The sequence below is a fragment of the Schistocerca nitens genome, chromosome 3, assembly GCF_023898315.1.
Source record: "Schistocerca nitens isolate TAMUIC-IGC-003100 chromosome 3, iqSchNite1.1, whole genome shotgun sequence".
NCBI classification, from domain to species: domain Eukaryota; kingdom Metazoa; phylum Arthropoda; class Insecta; order Orthoptera; family Acrididae; genus Schistocerca; species Schistocerca nitens.
In genome coordinates, this window is record NC_064616.1 from 588,931,237 (window position 1) to 588,943,788 (window position 12,552).

The 12,552-nt window shown below is 40.2% G+C and overlaps 1 protein-coding gene across 1 annotated transcript in view; it reads left to right on the forward strand.

Moving 5' to 3' along the window:
- The window catches only part of LOC126248502 (protein unc-79 homolog), an 875,350-nt gene that overhangs the window by 161,074 nt on the left and 701,724 nt on the right, over window positions 1-12,552 (forward strand). The window contains exon 11 of the mRNA XM_049949540.1: window positions 3,733-3,874. Coding sequence (XP_049805497.1) covers window positions 3,733-3,874 — 142 coding nt within the window. The remainder of the gene's footprint in view (window positions 1-3,732; window positions 3,875-12,552) is intronic.

Below are 12,552 nucleotides of genomic sequence, written 5' to 3' on the forward strand. Positions count from 1 at the left end.
TGTGTGGGCCCAAGTCATGGTACAAAAAGCACCGCAAAAAATTGCAGAATTACTTCAGCCTGAACTACAATCTCCACATACAGTGGGTTAAATGCCTCAATGGGCCATTGGTGAACTTTATCTTCTTCTTTTTTATAGTTTTATCCATATTTTCACATTATTGGTATGTTAATGTATGAACTTGGCAATGTTAGTGAAAGAAGGTGGCAAGATACCCCTTTTCCAATTCTCCAAAGTGCCCAGTGTGCTCTTTTAAGAAGATGACATCCCAAAGTCCTTGTTAGCAAACTCACCATTATGATTGGTGAATCAGAACTCTCCAATCAAACAGCAGCAGGAGCACTACCACCAACTTGAACAACGGCAACAATAAACCAGCTGTTACCATGACTGAAGCTTTGATTATTAACAAAATTAAAATTGCATCTCACAATTACACATGGTCTGTCGAGAATAGAAGTATTGGTAACTCCTTTCAGTTTGTTTTTTGTGACACCCACTCCAGTGCCACTCTTTGTTTCTTTGTTAGTAACACTCTTGATAACAGTAGCATGATGACATGCACATCAGCAGCATCCATGGTGTGACGTGGCTCAGTGAAGTTGCCTGTGCAGCAGCCCAGTCCAATCCAGCTTCACATCACATATCACTCTCTCCAATCAGCAAAGCTAGATTAGATTAGATTAGCACTTGTTCGATAGATCATGAGTACGACACTTCGTAATGATGTGGAACATTTCAGGTTAATAAAAGGTGTCTATACAAGATATTACATTAGACAAAATATTACATGACACTCATTTTTTTTGGGAGGGGGTTAGGAAATTACCCACTTACTATATCCAAAAAATTCATCTAATGAGTAGAAGGAGTTGCCATTAAGAAATTATTTTAATTGCCTTTTAAATGCTATATGGCTATCTGTCAGACTTTTGATGCTATTAGGTAAGTGACCAAAGACTTTTGTGGCAGCATAATTTACCCCCTTCTGAGCTGAAGTTAGATTTAACCTTGAGCAGTGAAGATCATCCTTTCTCCTAGTGTTGTAGCCGTGTACACTGCTATTACTTTTGAATTCATTCGGATTGTTAATAACAAATTTCATAAGTGAATATATATATTGTGAGGCTACAGTGAAGATTTCTAGCTCTTTAAATAAGTGTCTGCAGGATGATCTTGGATGAGCTCCAGCAATTATTCTGATTACACACTTTTGTGCAATGATAACTCTTTTACTCAATGATGAGCTACCCCAGAATATGATACCATATGAAAGCATAGAATGAAAATAGGCGTGGTAAGCTGATTTACTCAGATGTATATCGCCAAAATTTGGAATGACCCTAATAGTATAAGTAGCTGAACTCAAACGTTTCAACAGTTCCTCAGTGTGTTTTTTCCAGTTCAACCCCTCATCAATGCATACCCCTAGAAATTTTGAATATTCTACCTTAGCTACCGATTTCTGATCAAAGTCTATATTTATTAATGGGGTCATTCCATTTACTGTGTGGAACTGTATATACTTGTTTTGTCAAAGTTTAATGAGAGCCCATTTGCAGAGAACCACTTAATGATTTTCTGAAAAACATCATTTACAATTTCATCTGTTAATTCTTGTCTGTCGGGTGTGATAGCTATACTTGTTTCATCGGCAAATAGTACCAGATTTGCATCTTCGTGAATATCGAATGGCAAGTCATTAATATATATTAAGAACAGCAGAGGACCCAAGACCGAACCTTGAGGCCCCCCATTCTTGATTGTTCCCCTGTTTGAGAAATCACCAGATTTTGCATATTATGCAAACTGTTTATTTCAACTTTCTGCACTCTTCCAGTTAGGTATGATTTAAACCATTTAAGCACTGTCCCATTCATACCATAGTACTTGAGCTTATCTAGAAGTATTCCATGATTTACACAATCAAAAAACTTTGATACATCACAAAAAATCTCAACGGGTGACTTCCGGTTACTCAGAGCATTTAATATTTCATCAGTGAAAGTATATGTAGCATTTTCCATTGAAAAACCCTTCTGTAAACCAAACTGACATTTTGTTAAAACTTTATTTTTACAAAGGTGTGAAGCCACTCTACAATACATTACTTTTTCAAGAATTTTGGATAAGGCAGTAAGAAGAGAGATTGGGCGGTAGTTGTTGACATCAGACATATCCCCTTTTTTATGCAGTGGTTTAACAATGGCATACTTCAGTCTATCTGGGAAAATACCCTGCTTCAGAGAGCTATTACATATGTGGCTAAGAATCCCACTTATTTCTTGGGAACAAGCTTTTATTATCCTGCTGGAAATGCCATCAATTCCATGTGAGCTTTTATTCTTCAGAGAGTTTATTATCTTCCTAATTTCAGAAGGAGAGGTGGAAGGAATTTCAATTGTATCAAATGGTGTGTGTAAGGCCCCTTCCATTAACTGCCTTGCTTCTTCTAATGAACATTTAGATCCTATTTTCTCTACAACATTTAAAAAATGATTATTCAAAATTTTTTCAGCTTTTGGCTGGTTGTTTATCAAGTTTCCATTTGCTTTGATGGTGATGCCATCATCCTGTACTCTTGGTTGTCCTGTCTCCCTTGTAATAATATTCCGAATTGTTTTGATTTTGTTATCAGAGGTATTAATCTCAGATATGATGCACCTATTTCTGGACTTTTTAATAAGCTTTCTTAATGTAGCACAGTAGTTTTTATAATATTTGGCTGTTTCTGGGTCATTACTCTTTCTTGTTGTTAGATACAGTTCCCTTATGTGGTTACTCTGCTGAGGAGGGCAAGGCCCTGTGTAGGTAACCTGCAAAGAACCATGTTATGTCATTACAGCTCCGTGTTGCGCTATATGCAGTTGAGCCAGTAACCTTATAATACAATGTGACAATTTCAGTGAAACCATTAGCACGAATGAATTCCAGTGTACAAAACCAAAATAAATGTTAAATAGTAACTTGTTTTAAAAGAAAGGCTTCTCCTGAAAATTTATATCACTGAAACTGAAAAACATTTTTGGGTACATAATACGAACTAGATACATTTTTGGAATGCTTATTAATTTGTTCATTTAGTAGATCTATCATGTGAATTAACCAAATGCATCAGCAATTTGTTAGCCTTATGAGAAGAACAGAACATGTACTGCAATTTTTCACTATATGATCAGTCTTATGGAATTGGTATAAATAGAGAAGATACTTGTAACAAATGTTGATCAGCATTAGATTGCAATGAAAAAGAAATGTCTCAGGAAATTCAGTGAAACGGAATGAAAAGGGGTGAATATTTCAGAAGCAAGCTGTCAAAAATGGACAGGCCTACAGCACATGCAACATTTATAGAATTACCACACTCACTACTGATTGGCACACACAAAACAACACATTGTAAAATATTCAGAGTCCATTGATATGTTGATAAAGCAATTAACTGCATATTGTATAATCCACAGTGTTCAAAATTAGTTTATTCCAATGCTAGAACCAAAATAGACCTGTTGGCTGAGCACAGAACATTATTTCTGTAAGTATGTTTATAACCTAAATGAACTACGCCAGTGATTAAATGTTACGCTGTAAAAGAGGGAAAGCAGGAGAATTCAACACTTCAGTTTATTGGACAAGGCTATTCTATTTAACTGTATTTGTTATAGCTGATGTAAAAATATTCCAACACACATGTAAGTAATACCTCTCTTTCCTGTGCCTATATGATTTCAGATCAAATTGAAAGCACATTGGAACGCCTCAAAGTGGACTTTGTTTGTGACTGGTTGTCCCAGCTTCGTACAAGTCACTTCAAAATTTTTGTGTCCTGTCTGTTACCACATCCAGCAGATTATGCAAGAGTTGGTGGTCACTGGTATGTGTAGCAGAAATGGATTATCTGTCATGAATGTCAGAACATTTGGTGTTAAATATCTTATGAAATTACCCTTAATAGCATACTGACATATTATGCTTATGTAGCTACATTTCATGTTCCTGAAAAATATTCTGCCTTGCATTAATTTTCCACAGCATTATTTTAAGTCTCATACATTGGTTTAACTCATTTCTGCTTAAGTATAAGAAATAGAAGTTACATTCTTTAAAATGGTAAGTTTTTGCTCATATTATAGGTAATGTATATTAAATTTATATTTCATTGTGTGAAAAATAGTGTTGTGTGGTTTGAACTAAATGGCCCACCCCAGGTTCACACAAGTAGGGCTAAATATTTGCAGCTGGACAACTTGTCTGTTGCAGTGTTAATTTTAGTGATGAGCCACTATATAGCATTTTGATAAAAACACAGGATAAAAACACGGAATATCAACACTTTCATATAACTTAAATTAATAAAGCAGCAATAAACAGAAAAATTCTCAGAAGGCATGAATGTTATGTGTTCCATATTTGGTGTTTGCAGTAACATCTTGTGTCAATGATAGTCATTACTACAGTCCAATTATAGTGAAGAGCCACCTAATATCATGTAGGGCCCCCATAAGCACACAGAAGTGCAGCAATACAATGTGGCATGGACTCAACTAATGTTTGAAATAGTGCTGGAGGAAACTGACACCATGAATCCTGCAGGGGGTAGAGATCTCTTCTGAACAGCACACTGCAAGGCATCCCAGATATGCTCAATAACATTCATGTCTGGGGAGTTTGGTGGCAAGCAGAAGTGTTTAAGCTCGGAAGAGCGTTCCTTGAGCAATTCTGAGCTTGTGGGGTGTTGCATTGTCCTTCTGAAATTTCCCAAGTCTGTCAGAACACACAATGGACATGAATGGATGTAGATGATCAGACAGGATGCTTACGTATGTGTCATCTGTCAGAGTCGTATCTAGACATATCAGGGGGTCCCACATAACTCCAACTGCACATGCCCCACATCATTACAGAGCCTCCACCAGCTTGAACAGTCCATGCTGACATGCAGGGTCCATAGATTCACAAGGTTGTCTCCATACCGGTACACATTTATCTGCTCAATACAACTTGAAACAAGACTCTTCCAACCAGGCAACATGTTTCCTGTTATCAATAGTCCAATGTTGGTCAAGGGTATATGAGTGGACCTTCTCCAAAAGCCCATACTGATGATGGCTCATTGAATGGTTTAAATGCTGACACTTGTTGATGGCACAGAATTGAAATCTACCGTGATTTGTGGAAAGATTGTACATCTGTCACATTGAAAGATTCTCTTTAGTCTCTTTGGTCCCATTCTTGCAGGATCTTTTTCTGGCTGCAGGGATATTGGAAATTTGAAGTTTTACCAGATTCCTGATATTCACGGTACACTCATGAAATAGTCATATGGGAAAATCCCTACTTCATTGCTACCTGGGAGATGCTGTGCCCCATCACTCAAGTGCTGACTATAACACGACATTCAAACTTACTTAAATCATGATAACCTGCCATTGTAGGAGCAGTAACCAATCTAACAACTGTGCCAGACACTTGTTGACTTATATAGGCATTGCTGAGTGCAGAGTGGTACTGCCTGTTTACATATGTCTGTATTTGAATATTCTTGCCTATACCAGTTTCTTTGATGATTCCCTGTAATATTACTTGACAGCTGAATCTTGACGTGTTGGAGCTGGTTTCTTTCAGTTAGCATATTTAACATCATGCTTGATCTACTTGCCATTGCCAAACTACCACAAAAATTGGTCAGTTCACTTCCAATTGCTTGTCGAGCATGATGTGTTTGGATCCCAAATCATGGTTCTGGAACTTTTATTTTGTATTTCATCACATGTGATAACCACATCAACAACAATGCTCATACACAATGATGCTAATGAAATAAACATATTTCATACACAGCACTAACTAAACACTATTGGATACTTCTGCAGAAGGCGTGATTCAGAGTCACATATAAAATTATCACAATCACAGAGATCAGCTTACATTAGATAAGGTTGGACTGGCGTTGCATGAGGCTGAATTTTTGAAGACTCCAATTCATCATTGAAACTGCATCACCACAACCATAAATATAAATACTGAACCCAGTGTGATGGTGTAGCACAATGGTTAGCATACAAACCTGTCTTGTAGAAGATTGTAGGTTCAAAGGTCATCAAACACAACCTTTTTTTTTTTTTTTAATTTGTAAATCTTGTCAAAAGAGTTTGATTGTTATTTTTATTTAGTTACTTAGTTTAAATGTATTTTTTTATTTGTAAATCACTGAGGTCACGGCTCACACAGAGTGCATCACAGAGTGCAGAGTGCCCCAGAGAGCTACAACACTAAGAAGAATGGCTTCTCCGCTTTTGGCAAGATCAATGTGTAGTTGTTTGGTAAGGATAAGGAAAAGGGAAATATTTTATTTAATTTCTGTAATAATGGGTGAGATCACCCACAATTTTAATTCCTTTTATTTTCTTCCTATCATTCTTTTCTCATTTGAAATCTGCCAGTGTTACCTATAATCTGCAAACAAGTACCAACAAATATTGCTCATTGGTTAGTAACATGACAGCTCATGTAGCCATGGTCAACATAGTTTCAGGTAACCAAAGATTTACAGTTTGCTTTTACCCCTGCAACTGAATTTTTTCTGTCTTGAATTTGGTCATAGAAGTTAGCCTTAATCACCATGACTTTAGTTCTACCACAGATTGTTGACTGTCATTCTCTCAAATACATTCCACATCATGATGTCCTGGTTAGCTTAGGGCATGAATTTAAATTCAGGGCTGCAAAACACTTTGTCTGCATCAGTTTAGTCATTGGTCACTTAAAATCAGCTGTCGGCAGAGTATCTCGCATTTCCAACATACCTTGCTGCAGCCACTTCCAACATTGATCTGTGTTACACATCAACAGAATTTGTGAAGTGATCCACCATGTTTGTGTGTCACGTATAACTGAGCAGTAGCCAGCAGCCAATGAGGCCACACTGTAGCAACAAGTAACAGACATCAAATATCAAGAAATTTTAATCAGACTCTTGCTGCCATGCCAACAGATACACCACACTGCTGTGCCAGTTCAGAGTGAAATTCAAACACTTACCAAACACTCCACTGCAGTGCCAGTATGGTTGGGTCCATTTGACCACAACAGAGTATGGCATGAGCTACAGTCACTTTTTGCTCCATCAGATCCTACACATACCCAACTCAAGACAAGTCCAGAGATTGTGCTGTCCAGGGAAGTTGCTGCACATCTTGTAGAGCCTGTTACATTTCATGGGCAGTGTGGGAGTGAGCATTGTCTTATTGGAACAACACGTCACATACCTGTTGCAAGAATGGTAAAAGAACAGGTCTAACAACATCCTGCACATACTGAGCACTGGTCAGAATCACCTACAGAAGCACCATAGCTGAACAAGAGCTGTAGTTTATTGCACTCTACACCATAAGGCCTGAGTGGGGCCATTGTGTCTTGGCTGCATTCACTCTATGAGACAGCACTCACCAAGTCTATGCTGTACAGGCAAACGACAATGAATTCCATGTTGCCAGAATCTGTTTTCATGATGGAAGACCATGTGGCACCATTCCATCTTCCAAGTGTTCCTCTGATGGCACCAGTTGAGCCATGCATGTTGATGCTGTGGAATGAGTTGAAGATCAGCTAGAAGTGTTGTGTGCCCATAGTCTCACTGCTAATAATTGGTTCACAACAGTTCATGTTGACACATCTGGGTTTAGAAGCCCTCTTATCTGTGACGTGGCAGCTGTATGATCTGCCACTGTTGCCCTTACAGTACGATGATCCCTGTGGGCATCTGTGCAGTGTAGACAGAACCTTGCCTACAGGTGTAATAATCTAACATGATCTCTGATACCAGCATTGTTGCACAACTGGCATAGCATGTCCAACTTGGTGACAATTCTCCAAAATGACCATCCTGCCACTCAGAAGGCTGCTATTTGATCCCTTTCAAACTTACTCAGTCAGCTGTAGGAATCACAGGTGTATCTCCATGGCATGGGTACCTGCTTGCTTCACATGTTTGCACCAGTCAGCCTTCTGCCTGTGACCATTCCCTATTACAAAGTAGATACAGATTGTGTCCAGGTAGCTATGCCATTATGCTATCTGTTGGTGGATGATACTGAAAACATTATCTGTACATTTACTATCCTCCAGGGGGCATCAAAATCAACATATACTGAAAACGTTATCTGTACATTTACTATCCTCCAGGTGGCATCAAAATCAACATATATTTCCAGGTATACAATTTTTTTTCTGGCAGTGTATCTTCTTAAAAATTTCTTCCTCAAATTAAACCCATTGTTAGATACTAGTAGACTTCTTTTCACCAGGAATGCCATCTTCCTACTAGTCTGCTTTTTATGTCCCCCTTGTTTCACCATCAAGTGTCTCATGTGTAATACAGTGTCTTAAAACTGAGAAGTTTTACAACAAGTATCAGTGTTTGATTAAATTGAACAGATTGCTTAACTCATTCTTGTGAGGTGTTATTTAATTTGTTTGTACTGCTATGAAGTATAGCTAACAAGTAAAATTTGAGATTTTAGACTTTCCATTCTTGCTGTTCCTCTTGTATGGTATCCAGATCATTTGAAACTACCAGATCTGGTATCCCAGCCTGGCATGTTTGAAGACCCACTGGGCAGTATGGACATCAATGATTGCCACTCTGCAGCATTGAAGTCATTGGTGTAAGTGCTGCCATAAGCCATGTCTGTCTGGTTGGCCTGTGAGGGCTCATGGCTGGCCTTTAAGGCTAGCAGTGCAGCCTCTCCATCTGTTAGTTGTAATTTCTCTTCATTACCATATAGAGCTTGCTAAACCTTGTTGCCTTTGTTCTAAATTTATTGCAACCTAGTGTTAAATCTTGATTTCCCATTTGGACTTGTTATTCCGCTGTGCTATCTCCACTGTCTGTCGTTCCCTCGTGCTGCCAACCTGTTATTTGCTGGTGACTCACTGGCGATGCTCTTGGCCAATCAGCCAGCCACCATTAGTTCTGAAGTTGACCTCAGAATTGTCCAATTCCAGTCACTATAACTGGTGACAAGGTAAAATTTTATCAGTGTTCCATGGATGCCAAGCTTATGCAACTTGTGGAACAGCAGCAGTAGCAGCAGCTTCTCCTGCAGTATGAACTCCTACATTGGGTGCCAATTAGACCACAACATATCAGATCAATAACTCTGCATATAAAATTTTGTAAACTGTGTATGTACAAGTGAAATCGCAAATACATCACTCACAAGCAGCATGACTGACCAGCAGCAGTTTCAGTAATGGCAGTTCCAACATCAATTTCAACTTTTGTTGGATTGCTTATAGGTTCAGGGTTCCCAACCCATGTAGTCTGGCATCACTTCCCATGTGGACACATATTTTCAGAAGCTGAAACAACACTTCACTGCTTTTCGGTTTTAAAATGACACTTTCCAATATTGCTCTTCCTATCTTGGGCTTCCCCAGAGATATGTTTCTTGCTAAAGAAGTTTGCTACACTCTTGAATCTGGTTGCATTCAGTTTCAAGAAGATGTGTTCACTGCTGTCCAGTTATTATTCTTGATTACATGTGGTCCCATCATACCTCCAGTTCCATTACTACCACAAGAAACCTGATCAGTCATACTGCATGTGAGTGACGTATTTGCGATTTCACTTGTCCAAAAAACATGGTTTCCAAAACTTCATATGCAGATTCACTGATCTAAGATGTGCTCAAATTGGCACCCAGTGTAGAAGTTTGTACTGCAGCTCAAACTGGTCACTCATTTCTTAGACAATGTTTTGAAAATCACACACTCTTTTGAGATCACACAGTCAGAAAATGAACACCTTGTGGCTCAGCCTTTTTCCCACCATCAGCATCATGAGTCATTGACTTCAGATGTCTCCATGGCCTCTGAACAGCTTGTTACACCCTGTTGACATAAGCAGCAGGGTCTCCTGACACGTCCTGACTGCTTCATGGCATACCTGCATGTGGACTGGCCAGATTTATGGACACACTGTGGGAAAGATAGGCCTCTTCACACTGTTCATTTTCATTGTCAATTGTCATTATAGTCGGATGCCTCTGCCACATGCATAATGGGATTGTGCGTGAACTTCAGGCACTTGTTTCTCAGGGTGATCCTTCCACCTCTAAGTTGTTTATCACCCTCATTACTGCAAACCAGGCTGTATGCTTCCAGGTTGACACAAGGGCTACAGTTTCTTTGATGAACCTCCACATGTATGCTTGTCTTGGTTCTCCTGACTTGGTCCTGCCCCCCTGCATGTTGGTTACCTTTTGTGACAATTCGATTCCCCTCCAGGGTCAGTTCTCTGCCACAAACAGGTTTTCCAGTTGATAACTCTATTTGCTGTTGATAGCCACTCTGCTGGTAAAATATTTGGTTTGATACCTTCTCACTGTTTGGATTCTTCATCACTGACAACATTCAACTTGTCCCTTCTAGGGGCTCATTGATTTCTGTACCAACTTTCATGCCTCTGTCTGAACTCAGCCTAGGGTGCACCATGGATTTCCAGGCCCACATCTCCTTACATCATGATGCTGTGCCCCATTTCTGCCATGCGCGACCTCTTCCTCTCTATTTACAGGTGGCCATTAAGCAAGAACTTGATCATCTCCATACTGCTGTAGTAACTGAACCTGTCAAAACTAGTGCTTGGGCCACATTCATGGTGGTAGTCAAGAAACGCAATGGCCCTCCCCATCTGTGCGGAGATTTTAAATCAACTATCATTGCCCAGGTACAAATGGAAACCTCCCCCATCACAGGTCCAGAGGACCTCCTCATGAAGTTTGTTGGAGTTGAATATTTCTGTAAGATAGACAAAGTTGAAGCATATTTGCAGATCCCCCTGGATGAAGAATGCAATGCATTATGGTCATCAATACTCCCTTTGGCTTATAGAATGTAGGTCATTCCCATTTGGTATCACTTCCACTCCAGCAATTTTCCAGAGATATCTGGAGTATTTCACTATGTCCATTTCTGCTTGTACTATTTAGAAAACATAACTGTCAAGGGCACTATGCATCAGGACCACCTGCACAACCTTTGTACCCTCTGAATTACATTGCATGATACAGGACTCAAGTGTCACTTACACAAATGCCAGGTTCTTCAGGGGTAAGTGGAACACCTTGGTCAGTTGCTCAACAGAGATGGTAGTCAGCCCACTGGGCATGACGCTTCTGTCATTGATTGTCTACCCTGCCACCAAAAAACCACAGGAGCTGCAGGCTTTTTTGGGGAAGGTAAATTATTATTCTAAGTCCCTGCTACAGGCAGCCCACATTATGCATCTGCTCAACCATTTACATAAGAAGGATGTCCAGTATAGGTGGACAGCTGTTTGTGAGGATGCTTTCACACAGATGAAGCACCTGTTGTGCTTAGCACCCTGCCTTATGCTATTTACTCCATCATGTCCACTGGTTTTGGCCATGGATGTTTCTCCATATGGTACTGGTGCAATACTGGCACATAGGAATGATGATGGTAGGGAGCAGCTATCTGCCTGTCTGTCAAAGAAGCTGACACCTGCTCAAAAGAACAACTCACAGATTGGGAAAGAGGCTTTGGTGATCGTCTTTGCCATTAAGAAGCTCCACTTTTTTCCTTTTTGTCGCCAAGTTTACCCTCATTGTAGATCACATGCCACTTAGTGGCTCTCCTTGGGCCGCACTCTTGGCTTCTGGAGCAGGTTCCACATTGCCTCCAGTTTCCACATCAGTGAGGAACAATGGTGCACCTTGGATGTGTTTCCAATTATGGCTAATCTCATCACTGTACACATTCTCCACAACCCCATCTTGTGGCATGTGGTGCACTATGTGCTCCATGGGTGGCCCACTTCTATTTCAAAGTCTGCCAATCTCACGCTCCAGGTCTGGGCTCACCTCTCTCACCATATATCTGTCTTCTCCAATGTTCTCCTACTAGATGCAGAGGCAGATAAACACTGTGGCCACACATTCTGCACCTCCTCCATCATGGGCACTGGGATATGTCATGGATGAAGGCAGTTGTGAGACACCATACCTACTGGCTGGGACTGAAAGAGACATGAAGGCCATGGTCTACACCTCTTCTGCTTGTGACTGGCATCAGGCAGCTCCACCCCAGTCTTTCTCCCCCTGACCCACCCTCCATCACCACTGGGATTGCATTCACCTGGGCTTTGTGGACCACTTCCTGGATCTATGTGGTTCATTGTAATGGATGCTCATTTTAACTACCCATACATGGTCATCATGGTGCTCACCACAACTGACACCACTCTCACTGCTAGCATCCAGATTCTTGCCACCAACGGGCTTCCTTGCACCATCAGGTTGAATAATGGGCACCAATTCACAGTGGCAGCATCCAAATGGTTCTGCACTTCCAATGGCAGCCAGCACCTGTTTATTGCACCATTTCACCCCTTCTCCTATAGTGAAATGGAGCATATCATGCATATGTTTAAACAACAGAAGTTGAAAGCAGTGGGCACTTCTATCACCACAGCTGGGCTCACACTGTTTCTCAGCACCTAATGGTCTGTCTTGTTCATGACTGAAG